General features: G+C 38.5%; 1 protein-coding gene across 1 annotated transcript in view; it reads right to left on the bottom strand.

Annotated features, from left to right (window-relative positions):
• Tyr (tyrosinase) overlaps positions 1–21,855 on the bottom strand; it is a 95,171-nt gene that overhangs the window by 48,748 nt on the left and 24,568 nt on the right. Inside the window, exon 3 of the mRNA NM_001107535.1 lies at positions 13,568–13,715. Within this exon, the coding sequence (NP_001101005.1) occupies positions 13,568–13,715 (148 nt within the window). The remainder of the gene's footprint in view (positions 1–13,567; positions 13,716–21,855) is intronic.

Consider the following 21,855-nt stretch of genomic DNA (forward strand, 5'->3'; position numbering starts at 1 on the left):
CTACTGCTCTCGTGTCATGCCCATCTGCTTCCCACTATGATGATCATGGACTCCGTTCTCCTCTACGACTATGAACCCAAAATTAAATGCTTTCTTTTATAAGAGTTGCCGTGGTGTCTCTTCACAGCAATAGAACAGTAGCTAAGACAGTCAATCAAAATGCTGAGGTGATTTTCTCATTCTCCCTCTGTATCTCTTTATACAACTTAATTTCCTAAATCATCTTCTTATATACACTATCTCATTTCTTTCTGTCCCAGTCCTCATTAGAAATTTTTGCAAAGAATTGTTCTGAAACTTCCATTCTGGCTTCCTGTATTCTGAGTAGCTACCAAATTTTCTCTTGCATCAGGCACTACCAGGTCCAGTAACATCATTTTGTTGTTCTTTTTAGAGCAGTAGTTGTTTCTTGGTGTCCTTTTCTTTCTTTTTGTTGTTATTGATGATGATGGTGGTTGTGGTGGTGGTATTTGCTTTGTTTTATTTCTCATGTTCTTAAATGGATTTTAGGACCATATACTGGTATTTCCTCCTTTGTTCCCTGTTGATCCTCCTGTTCCCTAATATGTATCTGCTCATCCTCTTAAATAAAGTTAAAGTATAGGTTAGATAAGGTATTAGTTAAAGTTTTTAGGCTATTTCTTTTATTATACTAAGTTCCTGTGTAATTTAAACTGATTATAAGTATTGTCTGCATGCTAAATATTATCAAATATGTGTTTTCACATGTATTCTGACTTTTGAGTACCACAAGCCATGATCCAATCAAACAGTGGGAGTTGCTTGGTATCTAATTGCAATATCTCCAAATGATTCATATATTGATCTGTAAAAGTAACTTCTATTCACCTGATGTAATTGCCATCTTGTAGGCTTACTTCTGTATAAGCTCACCCTTTCCTAGTTCTTTCTAATTTCTCATTGAGGTTTAGTCTTTTTCTATGTATTACAGTGACAAGTATAGTCCCCAAGACCTGGTTGCCCCAGAGATGAGAGAGTCTGCACATAGATTCAAGTGATGTTATGTGACCTTGCCCCCAAGTTATTTCTTATTGGTAAATAAGGAAGCCTACAGTTTATAGCTGGGCCAAATTAAGATAGGTTGTATTTGGTGTTCCAACCTGGAGGTTGGAAAAGTCCATGAAGAAAAAGAAAGGGATAAGAAGAGATAGAGAAAGAGAAGGAGGAAGAGGAGAAGGAAGAGTAGGAGGAAGAGGAGGAGGAGGAAGAAGAGGAGGAGGAGGAGGAAGAGGAGGAGGAGGAGGAAGGGGAGGAGGAGGAGGAGGAAGACACCATGGTTATGAACCAAGAAAGCATGGATCTGAAGGCCAAACAATTAGAGATAAGAACAGCTTTGAATGGTTTAGAGGACTCCCTTTTGGATGTAGCAAGGAAGAAATTGTTCTTTTAGGCTGGAAATCATGTCTAAGGGTTAACATTGCCAGTGGACTTCCAGGGGAGGAGTACGAGGGGGCCTTTATGCAGTTTGCTTCACAAGAAATAACTGAAAAGGCTCTAAAGAAACACCAGGAAAGAATAGGGCACAGGTACATTGAAATATTTAAGAGCAGTCAAGCTGAAGTTAGAACTCATTATGATCCACCACAAAAATGTATGGCCATGCAGCAGCCAGGTCCCTGTGACAGACCTGGGGCTGGCAGATGGTTTAACAGCATAGGCAGAAGAGCTGGCTGTATTAGGATGAGGCATGGTGCTTATGGTGTCATGAAGGATATAATGGCTATAATGATGGCTATGGATTTGATAACCTGTAAGGCACATGAGTTTAAAGCTGTTTTTTCTCTTTTTAAGTAGATGAAGAAATTTTGAGACGCAATATGATTACTTTTTAGGAGTTTTAGTCTTGGTGTTTGTATGAAATTCTGAGGCCTTGATTTAAGTCTTATATTGTATTGTGATTTCCTTTTAGGTGTATTGTGCTGAGTGAACCTTGTCAAGTAAATCTTCCATTTAAAAGCTAAAAAAAAAGGAATAAAAACAACAGTTCAGATGAAACATAGTAAGTAATAACTTTAAGTTATCTATCAGAAATAAATTTTAATAGCATAGGGGTAGATCTCTGCTATGACTAGTGCTGAGTAAGGATTATTGTAAAAAGAAGGGTTGTGAGTGTCTTTTATCTGGGAACTAAATGGTAAAGTTGGGTAGAAACCCTGGATTGGTATTAAATAGCTTCTACAACAAAATAGCACTGGATTATGGCAGTTAAAACCCAAGCTTACAAACTAAAATGGCCCTGGAAAAAAGCAGGAGGTAAAAGTCAGCCTAAGCAGCACCAGAGGTCTATTTTTTTAAATCAATCAATCAATCAATCAATCAATCAATCAACCAAACCAAACCAAAGTTTCCCAGAACAGTACACGAGGAGAGGCTAGGAAGGCAATTCCTAGCTAATGAGGAGGAACCTACAGAGTCAGTATGAAAAGTGCCTTTTTTCTTCTTTTTTCAGGTTTAGCTTTTCTTTTTAATTGGATAATTTTAATTTACATTTCAAATGTTATTCTCTTTCCTAGTTTTTCTCCATAAATCCTCTATTCCATCCTTCCTCCCCCTGCTTCTATGAGGTTATTCCTCCACCCATCCACCCACCCCTTCCTGCCTCCCTGCCCTGACATTCCCTTACACTGGCAGGACCAAGGGCTTCTCCTCCCATTGGTGCCCAACAAGGCCATACTCTGCTACATATGTAGCTGGAGCCATGGGTCTGTCCATGTGTACTCTTTGGATGGTGGTTTAGTCCTTGGGAGTTCTGGTTGGTTGGTATTGTTTCTCTTATGGGGAACCCCTTCAGCTCCTTGGATCCTTTCTCTAACTCCTCCAGTGGGGACCCCATTCTCAGTCCAATGGTTGACTGCAAGCGTCTGCCTCTGTATTTATTAGACTCTGGCTGAGCCTCTCAGGAGACAGCTATAGGAAAGTGACTTTTTAAAAAAGCCGCTACTAATTTAAAGCAATACATAAAATTTTGGGCTTCTTCCAGTGGCAGAAAGGCCAAGGGGGAGGAACCAGCTCCCATTTAAACACGGGCTAAATGTAGCAGATACAGCAGCCGATGGCAAAACCTTGAAAACTTCCTGGAGACGACGCCTGCAGGATAAGTCGCTTCAGGTTCTCCCAAGCGTGGCAGGTCGGCCCAATGCTATTATATGGGAATTACCTTGCCTTCATGGCAATTGGAAGGGCAGCCCTAGGTTGGCAGCTGAAAAGGAAGGCTGAAACAACTCCCTGTAAACAAAGGGATGGGCATAGTCAAGTGCAACACATCTGCTCCATGGAAGAGGGAGACTGTGAGGCAGATTTCCGAAAAGCCTAGGCCAGCCTGGTAGACATAATAAAGTCTCTCTGTCTCTCTCTGCCTTTCTCTATCTCTATTCCATCCTCAACTCCCCTCCCCATGCCCTAAATAACTCTATTTCACACCATACCTGTCGTATGACTGGTACCTCAGGGGAGAGGGGTTGACTTAGCATGGGCCTACAAAGGCATCCTTTCCACTTCATCATTCCACACCTCTACCAAACATATCCAGGCGCTTTTTCTCTCTCTCTCTTTCTTTCTTTCTTTCTTTCTTTCTTTCTTTCTTTCTTTCTTTCTTTCTTTCTTTCTTTCTTTCTTCTTCCTTCCTTCCTTCCTTTCTCTCTCTCTCTCTCTCTCTCTCTCTCTCTCTCTCTCTCTCTCTCTCTCTTTCTTTCATTTTTTTTCAATAAAACACAACACTAAGGCCAACGTAATCTGCAAACAAATCCAGATCAGTTCTGGCTACACAGAGAATCCTATCTCAGTAAACCCTGGGATGGGTTTAAACGAGTTCTACAATGTATCTCTGGCTGGTTTGTTCACTTCAGCTGTTCTGGCTCAATCTCCCTTTCAAGCTTTCTGATTCAAACTGACTTTTCTAAGTTTCTGACTGAATTGCTCTGCTTGACCTCAAACTAATGCTACCAATCTGTTATAACCCTCTTGTTCCTTATTAATCCCTGGATGGTTCTGCCTGTGTCTATCTTGTTTTTTCTACAACCTGTCTCTCTAAAACTGCCCCAGTAAAAATTGCCTTACCTCTCTCCCTCTCCCTCTCCCCCTCCCTCTCCCTCTTCCTCTCCCTTCCCCTCTTCCTCTTCCTCTTCCCCAACCCTTCTCTCTGGCTTCAACTGCCTATGCTCAAGAACTTCACAAACTCATAAATATATTCAACTAAACTACACTGACTCTGACTGGCTGAGAGACCCAGTTGACAGATCTCTCCTTCCTTTCTCTTCTTGTGAGAGTTGAGCATATCCTATCTCTGACTCATTTCTTCACATCTTTCCCTGATTCTTCACTTTGTCTGTCCCTCAATTAGATATCACTTTGAAAGATGGCTGCTTTCTTCTACAAAGTAACCTTAGCACATTGTTTCAAATTAAAGGTATATACTAAATGTGAGTCTATATTTCAGCCAAAGGGATTTGTGGTCTGTGACATTTCTGCATTCCAACCAGATCACACAGACCTAGAAAGGGTTTGGATGTGATCCCTTGGGAAAGCAGCCATGTTGCTGGATTAAAATTCCTCTACATTGATAAATGAGCAACAATTTATTTTTCACTGAGTTTATTACTTCTGTTGTCTGCTCACATCTTTTTAGAGCATTATTACTGGTTTTCATCCTAAGTATCCTTGGGGTTTCCTTGCTTTTTAAGTTATTATTTCCAGTTACACCAATATCATCATCTATTACATTATAACTTTTATTGATTTTACGTCTTAAATACACATGAACTGTTTTCTTCCCATCAAACCTCTGGTTGATAACAATAATTAACGCCACAGAATTATCCCATCTATACCGAAGTTTTCTTTCAACAATCTATTTGTCTCAGCAAACAAAGTAACTTGAAAAATCTTAATTAAGTTATTTCAATTTGTCAATATCTTGGTATTATTAGAAGTCCAATAGCATTAAAAAAATTGCCCCCTCCCTTTAGAAGAAATGCCCAACAGTGGGAGAGGAAACATGAAGAGTCTATCTCCAGTAGAATGACAAGGCTTCAAATGGAGGGATGGGGTTGCCATCCCACAGTCAAAAACTCTGACCCAGAATTGTTCCCATCTAAAAGCACTCCAGCAACAAAAATGGAAAAGAGAATGGGGGAAAGGAGGTTCAGTGACTGGTCTAAATCACAAGCAGAAGCTCCAAGGCCTGGCACTATTACTGAAGTTATGGTGTGCTTACAGACAGGAGCCAACAGGACTGCCCTCTGAGAGGCCCAACAGGCAGCTAAAAGAGTCAGATGCAGATACTTACACACAACAAATGGACAGAAGCCAGAGACCACTGGTGTTGAATTAGGGAAAAGCTGGAAGAAACTGAGGAGGAGGAATGCGATATCATAGGAAAAACAGTCAACTAACCTGAACTCCCGAGACCTCTCAGGCACTGAGCCACCAACCAGGGAACATACACCAGCTGATATTAGGCCCTGGCACATATACAACAGGGGACTACTTGGTCTGGCCTCAGTGAGAGAAGACACACCTAACTCTTGAGAGACTTGAGGCCCTAGAGAGTGGGGAGTTCTGGTGGGGTGGGGGATAGGGGTGGAGACATCCTCTTGGAGGTGGCGGAGGAGGAATGAGATGAGGAACAGTTGGGCAGAATAGGAAGAAGATAATGACTGACCTGTAGAAAAATTTAATAATAATAATAATAATAATAATAATAATAATAATAATAGCAGCATTGGGTGGCCTAGTCAAAGCAGAGTTGGAGAATTTGCCCTTGTGCTGATAAGGGAAAGTCAGAGTGCTGACCAGCTCAGCAACCACACAGAGCCTAGATCCAGGGCTCTTAGTTGGTATGATCTGCCTATGATCAGGGCCAGTTGGAAGCACTAGTCCTGTTGCTCCATATAGGATATCCATTACCCAGGCCAACAACAGGAGTCCTGGTGAGGATCCAATATTGATGCTATCACATACGCCAGACACCATGACCCAGACAAGTTTCTCATTGCAATGAACTTGTGCAAGTGGAGATATATGGACAGAAGGATATGCTGTGGAATACACTATGAGACACTACAGCTTCCACAATGAGATATTTTTCTATATTCTTGGTGTGTGTGTGTGTGTGTGTGTGTGTGTGTGTGTGTGTGTGTGTGTGTATGTGTGTCGGGGGAGGGAGGTTGCAAGATAGAAGGCAGATATGAAGGGAGGGGAAGATGAGCAGGACTAGGGTGCATATGAAACTCAAAAAATCAATAATAAGTAAAAAAAAAACAAAAAACAAAACAAAATTCAAAAAGCATGCTGAACAAGCCATGGGGAGCAAGCCAGTAAACAGTTTTTCATGGCCTCTGTGTCAGTTCCTGCCTCGAGTTGCTACTCTGTATTTCTTTATGTTAGATTGTGAAATGAGATTTATAAGATGATTTGCACTCAAAGGTAAGGCTGTACAGCCCTCCGGACCCAAAACCTGCCTGGAGAGTGCTGGTCTCCCAAGATCGCTCTCACTCCTAAGCCCACAGATGAGACCCCACTTTTGCTCTACTAACAGTCCAAAGAGGGACCTGCCAGGAGCACATAGGGCACAGGAACCGTGGAACAGCCTGGGACAAGACCTTCCATTCTCCATCTACAACCAGAGCTAAGGCTGTCCCACAACCCTCCAAACCCAAAACCTGACCAGAGAGAGCTGGTCTCCCAGGAGTGGAGTGGTCTCACTTCTATGATCATAGGCTCACAGGCTTATAAGGCCCACAGGAGGGACAAGATCCAGTCAGAGATAGAAAGATCAACTAACACCAAAGATAACCAGATGATAAGAGGCAAGCATAAGAACCTAAGCAACAGAAACCAAGACTACTTGGCATCACCAGAACACATTTCTCCCACCACGGCAAGGACTGGATACCCCAACACACCAGAAAAGCAACATTGGATTTAAAATCACATCTCATGATGATGATAGAGGACTTTAAGAAGGACATAAACAACTCCCTTAAAGAAACACAGGAAAACAAGTAGAAACCCTCAAAGACGAAACACTAAAAACCCTTAAAGAGTTACAGGAAAACACAACTAAACGGGTGAAGATATTGAACAAGCCATCCAAGGTCTAAATTTGGAAATAGGAACAATAAAGAAATCAAAAAGGGAAACAATCCTGGAGATAGAAAACCTAGGAAAGAGATCAGGAGTCATAGATGCAAGCATCACCAACAGAATACAAGAGATTGTAGAGAACCTCGGGGGCAGAAGATGCCATAGAGAGCTATAAGATGAATTAACCTCCCCCCCAAACGAACAAAACATCAAATCAAAACAAAGTAAAAGTGTCATATGGAATACAAAAATATTGGGGTTGGGTGTGTACCTCGGTAACAAAGCACTTGAGTTGTACAAGGTCATGAATTCCAGCCAAAATACCACACACAAATGCGCATAATACTGAAAGTTATAACTTCATATGGATACTAATATTTAAACCATTTCCTGCCTTAGTATAGAAGGGGTTAGATAAAAGTATCATAGTAAAGATCATACAAATGGATAACTTCAAATCAGGCATGTCTAGTACTAAGTCATATAGTTTAAATATTATGATTTATGATCAACATGGATCCTGTTTTCTGGCAATTTGAATCATTGAGTAGCTCTCTTGGATCCACTATTTGGTGTTATTACAGAAGTTCTTTCTGATCTTTGCTCTCTAAGTAAGGAAGATGAGGGCATTTTCTATAATCCTACTGCTTCTGCTTGACTTGGTTAAACACCTTATTGTTATGTTGAATAGTCTGTACTATCTCCTGGGAATGGATAGTTTGCATTTCTCCTTAAGTTTAGCAGAAAACTCTATGATGGATTGCTACATTGTTTGTGCCTTTGAAGAGTTTAGTGCACTATTTTAAGATTCTTTTTCAGATTTAACAGGGAAGTTCTATTTTCAGATTTAATAATGAAGACCTATTTTTCTTTCTACTGTTGCCATTGAAATATTTAGGTTAACAATATTGTATTCTTCTAATTCTAAATTACATTGATCCTACAAAGTGCTGAGAGATTTTCTTCATTATAGGACATGTTTAAGGTTACTTGTCATAGCAACTGATTTCTTTATCACAAGATAAAGTACAATTCAATGTCCCTGGGTGAATATTTTATCTCACAACAAAATGTTATTGATAACCTATACAGGCTGCTCAAAATTATCAATTACATGACACTTTAGGAAGTCTTAGTGGATGGCTTCTATGTGTAATGGACAGTAGTAGATGCCAGAGGTGATCAATATATAGACCCTGTCAGCAGAGAGCTCAAGATTTACTAGGAGAGACACACATGAACCGATTTAACAAAGCCAAACTGTCTTAAGAACTAAATCTAACAGGAAAAGTGGCTGGGGGAATATGGTCGAATATGATTATAATGGTACAATGGCAATTTGATATCGAGAATGACTTCTGATTCAGAAAACAAGTAAGCATTTTAAACTGGGTTATAGGCCAATAATAAGAAAAGAAACACAGAGAGAGCAGGTTCCCCTCTGACATCCCATCTGATGGCAAGTGGAGACTTGAAGATATATCGCTGATTTCTGAGATGACCTCCTTCCATAACCCTGATATTTCTGCCTTTGTGAGCAAGCTTCAGACTCCAGTCACCAGTCGGGAAGCAATCTGCTGTTCATTCCTGAAGTCCCAGGGACCTGTCTTGCTGTCACCCTTCTGCTTTGACTACTATGCTGACAATTTGGTACAGCATCTGATTTGAGGGCATATGGTTTGGGCAGCCTTCTTAGCAAGCTAGCCCAGGGGACACTTGGTGAGTAGAGTGGAAGGAAAGACTCTTTGGCAAATGCATCCAAGAAATCACAGCAGGAGAGATAATTATCTGTAGCTGAGGATCAAGGCAGGGCCACTATTCCTAGAATGCATTAGTTCATGGCTGCACTTTGCCTAGATTTTCCTACCCTCAAAAGGCAGACTTCAGAGACTGGCTGAAGTCCTGTTACCTTATTGGAGAGCACTGAGAGAATAGCAAATAGAGGCTATGTAGCCGCTCTAAGTGCCCTCCTTACTCCTTTCCAGAGTTAGTCTTTGTATACTGTGCTATAGTTTGTAAAATTGAGATACATTATACTGAAGAAGGTTCATTAACATCATTTTATATGTGAGGAAACATAAATTCAGAGAGGTCTACCAGCTTTTCCAATCTCACATAAGATTCCTTGAGCACTGTTAGAAGTTTCTCATAGGTTCTGACTCTAGAATTAATGTTTTCCTATCACACGATTTCTTTTAATATTTAGAATCTGGGGTTTTGAATATGAACTACTACTGGTGAACATTTTATCCTGTTCATTTTCCTCAGCTGATTTGGTGCCTCAGCCTGTCTGCCGCCACTGTCATACCATTGTACCCAATGACATCAGACATCAGTTAAAATGGCTGGTTTAAGCTGTGAAAGAAAACTGGTACCAGGCCCATCTTGGTCATTCTTGTTTCAGATTACTGACACTCTGTAGTTCATTCTACTTGGATAGTGTCTTCTATGGCACACACATTACCTGGTTACCATTAAAACAGCCACTCTAATGATAATTTCAGTTTTCCCACTGGTGGTAGATTATTCCCTCTCTCTCTCTCTCTCTCTCTCTCTCTCTCTCTCTCTCTCTCTCCCTTCTATTAAGTATTTTATGAAGCAGGTGGCTTAAACTCTGTTAAATTCTGTTTTTTTGTTTACTTTTCTTTCTTTTTGGAGCTGGGTAACAAACCCAGGGCCTTGGGCTTGCTAGGCAAGTGCTCTACCACTGAGCAAAATCCCCAACCCAAATTCTGTTTTTTTTTATCTATAATGTAAAGGCATGGAACTTAACTTGCATGATGTAGACATGAGATGAGTCCATTTATGCAACATTCAAATAATTCAGTATACATCTAGTTTCTTATAAATATTACTTGTGCTTTTAATACTTTCATAGATTCTGTAATAATTAAAGCTAAAATGAGCCTTCTCTAACTGCAAACTTCTTTATGGGTTTTGTCAGCTGTAGACTGACATTTTTTCCTCCCAAATGCCACCAAATAAAATTGTATCTATATTTCAAGAAGATTACAGTGATAAGTCTATACCATAACTAGTGAATATTTCCTTTGTGACAGTCACAATTTTAGTGTTGTGAGTTCATAGGCTAAAAAGGATGCCTGTCTGTCTTCACTTCAGTTGCGTTCTTGTGACATTTAGCAGATGGGCTACATTTTACTGTACATTATTTAATTTACATTTATAACTTGGATAGAAAGTGGTGGGGATGAGAAATAAGTAGTAACTGCTGCCTGCTCAAGCCCAATATGGCATATATAAAAGGTAAAAGTTACTTATGAATATACAGATAATTGGATGTATTCTTGCAGGAGTATGTTTGCTTTTGATCATATAAAGCCTTGAGTTATAAAGTGAGCAGTAAACCAATGTCTTAATATAGCTCCTTTCTGCTCCCAAACATTTATCTACCATCTGTGCTACCTACCAACAATGCATTACTTACTGAAGAAGTCATCATTTTCTCAAAGACTGAAAATGGAAACATTTTTACCAAACTAAATCACGTCAAAGTAAGGCATAGATTTGTGAGCCTTACCGCAATTTCCATAAGAGAATTTGAAGACCAGCTAGCATAGAAAGTTAATAGGAGTGTTGCTGTAGAGACTTCACCATGGTTTGCTGTGCCAAAATGGGAAGACATTCCAGAAACCAAGGCTAGAAAGGTATCACATAATATCTAATAATTCTAGGCAGCACTTTGAGCTGAATTGCCAGGAAGAAGTTCTCATTAAAGCAACCAATGTAGAGAAGGCTTTAAAATAAATATCTCACCAGAAATCTCTTTATTAAAAACTAGTGAGCATTTTTATCACCATGTACAAAGCTTAAGTTCAAGTGGATCAAGGACCTCTACATCAAACCAGATACACTCAAACTAATAGAAGAAAACGTGGGAAAGAGTCTCGAACACATGAGCACTGGGGAAAATTTCCTGAACAAAATACCAATGGTTTATGCTCTAAGATCAAGAATCGACAAATGGTACCTCATAAAACTGTAAAGCTTCTGTAAGGCAAAAGACACTGTCATTAGGACAAAATGGCAACCAACAGATTGGGAAAAGATCTTTACCAACCCTACATTTGATAGAGAGCTAATATCCAAGATATACAAAGAACTCAAGATGGTTAGACTCCAGAGAGCCAAATAACCCTATTAAAAATGGGTACAGAGGTAAATAAAATATTCTCAGCTGAGGATTATCGAATGGCCAAAAAGCACCTAAAGAAATGTTCAACATCCTTAGCCATCAGGGAAATGAAAATCAAAACAACCCTGAGATTCCACCTCACCCCAGTCAGAATGTTTTTAAGTTTTCAGAATTGATTCTATCCTTGGTATTATTGAACAAATTATATTAACAAATTTTTAAAAATGAATAAAACTGTGTCTAACCCCAAAACAGATATAGTTCACTAATATTTGATTATGCTTGTCTCTCATTTTTTAATAGGCAAATTCATACATGTTGAGACACATATGCTGTTGAAGTAGTAAATATCATGTAACCTCTATTCCTCATTTTATAAATAATACTGTAAAACTCATCAATTATAGACACATTGGTATTATTTTAATGCTCTCTAAATTTCCCTTAGCATGCAAAAACTCACTACAATTAATACAATTAATAATAGGAAATACATTCACCCAGATCTTCTACTCAACTTTTAAAATTAGAATATGTTAGTTGCACATTGCAATCCTCCATTTATTCCATCAAATACACATTACATATTGTCATGCTGAGTACTGAGTAAACAAGTCATGACTGATAAAATTAAACTTGAACTAATGATTCAAGATGTATTTACATAAACTAGTACTTTGATGATTATGATACAATGAAGTAAGTAAGTTCTATAGAAAAGAGATGAACACAGATTGCTGAAGACATAGAACAATTCAATAGGCTCCCTGAAGAAATGGGGAGAATTGCATAGTGAAGAATGTACCTAAAATAACCCTTGACTTCTAAATATTTGTACAGACTATGGCTCCATGCTTGTTAATAAGCTCATTTATGAAGACAATATATCTTCAAAATTATATGAAGATAATTATGGCAAACTCATTGTAATTACTTCTTGCATAAACATTAATGTATATATATAAAATTAATGAGATATCCTAAAATATTTTTACCTAGTAATACTAAATAAGCTTGCAAGAAATCTCCAACACCTTAATAGCATACACTGTTTTTTTAGTATCTTTTTTGGCATCATTTTTAATATTCAAACTGTAAAAGTAATGCATTGTTGAAGATTAGTTATTCAAATTGCTAGATAATAAGAATATTATATCTCACTAATATAATTTATCATTGTTATTACTTCTACCACTCAGCATTATGACGTATTATAATATTTCCATTATATAGGTACCCCAGAGACTGTATGGTTCTCATCAAATCAGCCATATATTATATGTGGTGCCTACTGTTCAGATTAGTTTCACAGCTTGTTTACTTTTAATAACATCTGTATTCTTCATAGCTTCTCTTAAAAACCATATTTAAAGATACGAAAAGGAAAACTCAGAACACCTCCATGATTTATCTAAACTTCCAATGATATTCATTGATGAATTCTAAAATCAATAAAACCTTTCCATCCAGTGATTCATGATAGTAGTAACCATTCCCAACACATTTCTTTATGAAAATTCTGAAACATTAAATATCAGGATATATTACACCTGACTAACTGACTAATAATTTTACCTAAGTCCTCTCACATTAACATATCAGTATGCTTTAAAAATAGTAAAAACACCCATGAGGAAGGGGAGGGGGGAGGGGGATGTTTGCCCGGAAACCGGGAAAGGGAATAACACTCGAAATGTATATAAGAAATACTCAAGTTAATAAAAAAAAATAGTAAAAAGATGGGTTGCAAATTCCTATGAAACATTAATGTGTCTTCATCTCTTCCATGAAATCTGTCACCTTTTTGTAAACAGTAGATTCCTTATATTCCTGTGCTTACACTTAACCACAAATATCTACAGGCTTCAAATTCAGCAATATAAACACATAGCCTCTATGAAGAATCAAGCTAGTACTTGGGAGTTCTGCATCCCCTTTGTAAAGCCAAGCTGTAACTATTGACTCTCAAGTATTAGACTGAATTTATTCCTGTGTCCTACTCTGATATCAAATAATGAATACCCCAAGCTTTCCCAAGACATGGCTGTATCTCACATCATGAACTTATACTGTAGCTTAACTTGAAAATTTTTATTTCCCTATCAAACCTTATACCTTACTGGTTTCTCTTCACTAAATATTACTTTAATAAGTCATTTGTACTTTTAGTGTTAAGTTAGGATCTCTCAAAATAGAGAACCACCACAATTTATAAGGTTTGGTATGATAATTAAAGTCATATTTGAAACCCACATTAATAGTACATTTTAGTGCAGTGAACACATAGTTCATGAGGAAATATCAACCAACCTGTCCACAAAAGCATGATGAAGAAGAAAAATGGGATCATTGGCCGATCCCTGTACTTGCGACATTGTTCCATTCATATAGATATGCAGAGCGTTGTGCATGCTACTTTGAGAAGAATCTGCTATCCCTGTGAGTGGACTGGCAAATCCTGTTGACACAGAGGAATTTAAAAGTAAGTTTTCCTAAATTATTGAATATCTAAATGATTATCTCATCTCGTCTACAACTACAGAGGTAAGCCTAATTTTAAATAAACAAAATCAATAAGAAAACTCATTTGATATTGGGATTCTGAATATTCATTCAGATCTCTTCAGGACTGAAAGGTACACTGTGTGGTAGATTTAAGTGATGAGCTAGCCTGGGCCAATATGGACTCTGTAATGGAACATCTTTTTTAAGTCCTTTGGATACTGCTAAGTCCCAAGAATCTTTGCAATAATCATCATTTGCTCTCATTTAACTTAAAAATATAAAGAATACATCAGCAACGTATTAAAAAATAATACTGAGAGGAGTCCTTTGCAGTGTACTTATATCCTCTTGCTTTCTGTTTCTAACAAATATTTAAATTTTGGATCCTGGTCCAGAAGAAGCATGAAATTGGTGATCAACCTTGCTTCTAGTCATTCATCTGTTAATTGCCCTAGGAACATCAGATCATAATGTTTTTATTTTTGTGGAACATTCATTTAACAGCTAATTAGAACTCATTTCAAGAAAAAAATGAAGTTCTCTTCTCTCTGTAAAATCACTGTAAGAACTTATAATATTCTTTACTGTTCTTTCTTTTCTAAAAGTATTGGGGGTACATTTTTTAAGAACTTATTTTTTATTTCACACAATTCAGAATCATCATACAGATTATTTCTTTGCATTATCAGAGATGCAAAAAATGCTTAGTCCACTATGTAACTGCATATGTTTATGCATAGAAATAGGGATTGGAAGAAAAACCTGTTTAATTACGGAATTTAAGTTTTCTTATGTAATAGTTTATTGTCTTTCCTATGTAGCAACATTCTGTACACTACTGAGGAGAATAATCTATGTAAGAATAGCCTTCGCCCAGACCCGGTGAGAGAGAGACCCAACCGCCTGGTCAGGTGGGCACTCCTGAGGCTGCAGAGCGGAAGAGACCACCAACACTGCTCACCCCTGCCCACATCCCTGGCCCACGAAGGAACTGTATAAGGCCTCTGGGCTCCCGTGGGGGAGGGCCCAGGAGCGGCAGGACCCCTGCCTGAGACACCTCCAGAACCTGAAAGAAACAGACCTGATAAACAGTTCTCTGCACCCAAATCCCGTGGGAGGGAGAGCTAAACCCTCAGAGAGGCAGACAAGCCTGGGAAACCAGAAGAGACTGCTCCCTGCACACACATCTCGGACGCCAGAGGAAAAAGCCAAAAACCATCTGGAACCCTGGTGCACTGAAGCTACCGGAAGGGGCGGCACAGGTCTTCCTGGTTGCTGCCGCTGCAGAGAGCCCCTGGACAGCACCCCACGAGCAAACCTGAGCCTCAGGACCACAGGTAAGACCAAATTTTCTGCTGCAAGAAAGCTGCCTGGTGAACTCAAGACACAGGCCCACAGGAACAGCTGAAGACCTGTAGAGAGGAAAAACTACACGCCCGAAAGCAGAACACTCTGTCCCCATAACTGACTGAAAGAGAGGAAAACAGGTCTACAGCACTCCTGACACACAGGCTTATAGGACAGTCTAGCCACTGTCAGAAATAGCAGAACAAAGTAACACTAGAGATAATCTGATGGCGAGAGGCAAGCGCAGGAACCCAAGCAACAGAAACCAAGACTACATGCCATCATCGGAGCCCAATTCTCCCACCAAAACAAACATGGAATATCCAAACACACCAGAAAAGCAAGATCTAGTTTCAAAATCATATTTGATCATGATGCTGGAGGACTTCAAGAAAGACCTGAACACACTTAGGGAAGCACAGGAAAACATTAATAAACAAGTAAAAGCCTACAGAGAGGAATCGCAAAAATCCCTGAAAGAATTCCAGGAAAACACAATCAAACAGTTGAAGGAATTAAAAATGGAAATAGAAGCAATCAAGAAAGAACACATGGAAACAACCCTGGATATAGAAAACCAAAAGAAGAGACAAGGAGCTGTAGATACAAGCTTCACCAACAGAATACAAGAGATGGAAGAGAGAATCTCAGGAGCAGAAGATTCCATAGAAATCATTGACTCAACTGTCAAAGATAATGTAAAGCGGAAAAAGCTACTGGTCCAAAACATACAGGAAATCCAGGACTCAATGAGAAGATCAAACCTAAGGATAATAGGTATAGAAGAGAGTGAAGACTCCCAGCTCAAAGGACCAGTGAATATCTTCAACAAAATCATAGAAGAAAACTTCCCTAACCTAAAAAAAGAGATACCCATAGACATACAAGAAGCCTACAGAACTCCAAATAGATTGGACCAGAAAAGAAACACCTCCCGTCACATAATTGTCAAAACACCAAACGCACAAAATAAAGAAAGAATATTAAAACCAGTAAGGGAAAAAGGTCAAGTAACATATAAAGGGAGACCTATCAGAATCACACCAGATTTCTCGCCAGAAAATATGAAGGCCAGAAGATCCTGGACTGATGTTATACAGACCCTAAGAGAACACAAATGCCAGCCCAGATTACTGTATCCAGCAAAACTCTCAATTAACATTGATGGAGAAACCAAGATATTCCATGACAAAACCAAATTTACACAATATCTTTCTACAAATCCAGCACTACAAAGGATAATAAATGGTAAAGCCCAACATAAGGAGGCAAGCTATACCCTAGAAGAAGCAAGAAACTAATCATCTTGGCAACAAAACAAAGAGAATGAAAGCACACAAACATAACCTCACATCCAAATATGAATATAACGGGAAGCAATAATCACTATTCCTTAATATCTCTCAATATCAATGGCCTCAACTCCCCAATAAAAAGACATAGATTAACAAACTGGATACGCAAGGAGGACCCTGCATTCTGCTGCCTACAGGAAACACACCTCAGAGACAAAGACAGACACTACCTCAGAGTGAAAGGCTGGAAAACAACTTTCCAAGCAAATGGTCAGAAGAAGCAAGCTGGAGTAGCCATTCTAATATCAAATAAAATCAATTTCCAACTAAAAGTCATCAAAAAAGATAAGGAAGGACACTTCATATTCATCAAAGGAAAAATCAACCAAGATGAACTCTCAATCCTAAATATCTATGCCCCAAATACAAGGGCACCTACATACGTAAAAGAAACCTTACTAAAGCTCAAAACACACATTGCACCTCACACAATAATAGTGGGAGATTTCAACACACCACTCTCATCAATGGACAGATCATGGAAACAGAAATTAAACAGTGATGTCGACAGACTAAGAGAAGTCATGAGCCAAATGGACTTAACGGATATTTATAGAACATTCTATCCTAAAGCAAAAGGATATACCTTCTTCTCAGCTCCTCATGGTACTTTCTCCAAAATTGACCATATAATTGGTCAAAAAACGGGGCTCAACAGGTACAGAAAGATAGAAATAATCCCATGCGTGCTATCGGACCACCACGGCCTAAAACTGGTCTTCAATAACAATAAGGGAAGAATGCCCACATATACGTGGAAATTGAACAATGCTCTACTCAATGATAACCTGGTCAAGGAAGAAATAAAGAAAGAAATTAAAAACTTTTTAGAATTTAATGAAAATGAAGATACAACATACTCAAACTTATGGGACACAATGAAAGCTGTGCTAAGAGGAAAACTCATAGCGCTGAGTGCCTGCAGAAAGAAACAGGAAAGAGCATATGTCAGCAGCTTGATAGCACACCTAAAAGCTCTAGAACAAAAAGAAGCAAATACACCCAGGAGGAGTAGAAGGCAGGAAATAATCAAACTCAGAGCTGAAATCAACCAAGTAGAAACAAAAAGGACCATAGAAAGAATCAACAGAACCAAAAGTTGGTTCTTTGAGAAAATCAACAAGATAGATAAACCCTTAGCCAGACTAACGAGAGGACACAGAGAGTGTGTCCAAATTAACAAAATCAGAAATGAAAAGGGAGACATAACTACAGATTCGGAGGAAATTCAAAAAATCATCAGATCTTACTATAAAAACCTATATTCAACAAAATTTGAAAATCTTCAGGAAATGGACAATTTCCTAGACAGATACCAGGTATCGAAGTTAAATCAGGAACAGATAAACCAGTTAAACAACCCCATAACTCCTAAGGAAATAGAAGCAGTCATTAAAGTTCTCCCAACCAAAAAGAGCCCAGGTCCAGACGGGTTTAGTGCAGAATTCTATCAAACCTTCATAGAAGACCTCATACCAATATTATCCAAACTATTCCACAAAATTGAAACAGATGGAGCCCTACCGAATTCCTTCTACGAAGCCACAATTACTCTTATACCTAAACCACACAAAGACACAACAAAGAAAGAGAACTTCAGACCAATTTCCCTTATGAATATCGACGCAAAAATACTCAATAAAATTCTGGCAAACCGAATTCAAGAGCACATCAAAACAATCATCCACCATGATCAAGTAGGCTTCATCCCAGGCATGCAGGGATGGTTTAATATACGGAAAACCATCAACGTGATCCATTATATAAACAAACTGAAAGAACAGAACCACATGATCATTTCATTAGATGCTGAGAAAGCATTTGACAAAATTCAACACCCCTTCATGATAAAAGTCCTGGAAAGAATAGGAATTCAAGGCCCATACCTAAACATAGTAAAAGCCATATACAGCAAACCAGTTGCTAACATTAAACTAAATGGAGAGAAACTTGAAGCAATCCCACTAAAATCAGGGACTAGACAAGGCTGCCCACTCTCTCCCTACTTATTCAATATAGTTCTTGAAGTTCTAGCCAGAACAATCAGACAACAAAAGGAGATCAAAGGGATACAGATCGGAAAAGCAGAGGTCAAAATATCACTATTTGCAGATGACATGATAGTATATTTAAGTGATCCCAAAAGTTCCACCAGAGAACTACTAAAGCTGATAAACAACTTCAGCAAAGTGGCTGGGTATAAAATTAACTCAAATAAATCAGTTGCCTTCCTCTATACAAAAGAGAAACAAGCCGAGAAAGAAATTAGGGAAACGACACCCTTCATAATAGACCCAAATAATATAAAGTACCTCGGTGTGACTTTAACCAAGCAAGTAAAAGATCTGTACAATAAGAACTTCAAGACACTGAGGAAAGAAATTGAAGAAGACCTCAGAAGATGGAAAGATCTCCCATGCTCATGGATTGGCAGGATTAATATGGTAAAAATGGCCATTTTACCAAAAGCAATCTACAGATTCAATGCAATCCCCATCAAAATACCAATCCAATTCTTCAAAGAGTTAGACAGAACAATTTGCAAATTCATCTGGAATAACAAAAAACCCAGGATAGCTAAAGCTATCCTCAACAATAAAAGGACTTCAGGGGGAATCACTATCCCTGAACTCAAGCAGTATTACAGAGCAATAGTGATAAAAACTGCATGGTATTGGTACAGAGACAGACAGATAGACCAATGGAATAGAATTGAAGACCCAGAAATGAACCCACACACCTATGGTCACTTGATTTTTGACAAAGGAGCCAAAACCATCCAATGGAAAAAAGATAGCATTTTCAGCAAATGGTGCTGGTTCAACTGGAGGGCAACATGTAGAAGAATGCAGATCGATCCATGCTTATCACCCTGTACAAAGCTTAAGTCCAAGTGGATCAAGGACCTCCACATCAAACCAGACACACTCAAACTAATAGAAGAAAAACTAGGGAAGCATCTGGAACACATGGGCACTGGAAAAAATTTCCTGAACAAAACACCAATGGCTTATGCTCTAAGATCATGAATCGACAAATGGGATCTCATAAAACTGCAAAGCTTCTGTAAGGCAAAGGACACTGTGGTTAGGACAAAATGGCAACCAACAGATTGGGAAAAGATCTTTACCAATCCTACAACAGATAGAGGCCTTATTTCCAAAATATACAAAGAACTCAAGAAGTTAGACCGCAGGGAAACAAATAACCCTATTAAAAAATGGGGTTCAGAGCTAAACAAAGAATTCACAACTGAGGAATGCCGAATGGCGGAGAAACACCTAAAGAAATGTTCAACATCTTTAGTCATAAGGGAAATGCAAATCAAAACAACCCTGAGATTTCACCTCACACCAGTGCGATTGGCTAAGATCAAAAACTCAGGTGACAGCAGATGCTGGCGAGGATGTGGAGAAAGAGGAACACTCCTCCATTGTTGGTGAGATTGCAGACTGGTAAAACCATTCTGGAAATCAGTGTGGAGGTTCCTCAGAAAATTGGACATTGAACTGCCTGAGGATCCAGCTATACCTCTCTTGGGCATATACCCAAAAGATGCCTCAACATATAAAAGAGACACGTGCTCCACTATGTTCATCGCAGCCTTATTTATAATAGCCAGAAAATGGAAAGAACCCAGATGCCCTTCAACAGAGGAATGGATACAGAAAATGTGGTACATCTACACAATGGAATATTACTCAGCTATCAAAAACAACGAGTTTATGAAATTCGTATGCAAATGGTTGGAACTGGAAAATATCATCCTGAGTGAGCTAACCCAATCACAGAAAGACATACATGGTATTCACTCATTGATAAGTGGCTATTAGCCCAAATGCTTGAATTACCCTAGATCCCTAGAACAAACGAAACTCAAGACGGATGATCAAAATGTGAATGCTTCATTCCTTCTTTAAATGAGGAAAAAGAATACCCTTGGCAGGGAAGGGAGAGGCAAAGATTAAAATAGAGACTGAAGGAACACCCATTCAGAGCCTGCCCCACATGTGGCCCATACATATACAGCCACCCAATTAGACAAGATGGATGAAGCAAAGAAGTGCAGACCGACAGGAGCTGGATGTAGATCGCTCCTGAGAGACACAGCCAGAATACAGCAAATATAGAGGCGAATGCCAGCAGCAAACCACTGAACTGAGAATAGGTCCCCTATTGAAGGAATCAGAGAAAGAACTGGAAGAGCTTGAAGGGGCTTGAGACCCCAAAAGTACAACAATGCCAAGCAACCAGAGCTTCCAGGGACTAAGCCACTACCTAAAGACTATACATGGACTGACCCTGGACTCTGACCCCATAGGTAGCAATGAATATCCTAGTAAGAGCACCAGTGGAAGGGGAAGCCCTGGGTCCTGCTAAGACTGAACCCCCAGTGAACTAGTCTATGGGGGGAGGGCGGCAATGGGGGGAGGGTTGGGAGGGGAACACCCATAAGGAAGGGGAGGGGGGAGGGGGATGTTTGCCCGGAAACCGGCAAGGGAATAACACTCGAAGTGTATATAAGAAATACTCAAGTTAATAAAAAAAAAAAAAAAAAGAATAGCCTTCAAGTTTTAGAATTAATGTAATCATACCATCAAATGAAAGCTTTAGAACTTCATTTCATGTATAGTCTTAGATATTTTTAAGTGTATCCTAATTATTTTTATCAGAGATATAAATAAATTTTGAGGAATGATTCAGAGATATTGCAGATAATATAAAATTTAAAGATAATACATATTTTAAAATTTATCCACCTTAATGATTTAATATTGACACCCATTTCTAAATATTAAGATAGACTCATGTATTTTATAATTTTTATGTGCCTGTTTAAGTGATTCTTTCCTACAGAATTATTAACCTAAATGTTACAAATTCTATGGTAGAGATTTTGTTTTTAGGTTGGTAAAGTTTAGAACTACGTTAGTCAAATGAAATTTATGTTGGTGAAAAGAACAAGGCAGGTAGATCAACAGATATGCCAAAAAACTGTTCCTCATAGTGCAAGGTATACTTGGAAATTGCTGAGAAAATAGATTGTAAACATTCACACTAAGGAATAGTAAGTATTTTACATAGCAGACACGATGTTTAATTTGGTTTAGTTATTATATAAGGTATCTACCAATATCAAAATACCATATACCATAAATATAAGTAATTTTTACATGTCAATTAAATAAATTAAATAAATTAACCTAATAAATTTTTCCATAACTTACTAACAACACCCACTTTGGCAACTTTCACCCCAATGTTTGTAATAACTTTGTTTTCAAAAATCATAGAAATTTTCACCTCCACTTGAGGTGGAATAATAAAAGTGGAAACAAAATTATAGTTTTTGTAAAATAATTATACAAAGGGATTGGAAGACCTTCAGTA

Source organism: Rattus norvegicus, chromosome 1 (genome assembly GCF_036323735.1).
Source record: "Rattus norvegicus strain BN/NHsdMcwi chromosome 1, GRCr8, whole genome shotgun sequence".
Taxonomy (NCBI): domain Eukaryota; kingdom Metazoa; phylum Chordata; class Mammalia; order Rodentia; family Muridae; genus Rattus; species Rattus norvegicus.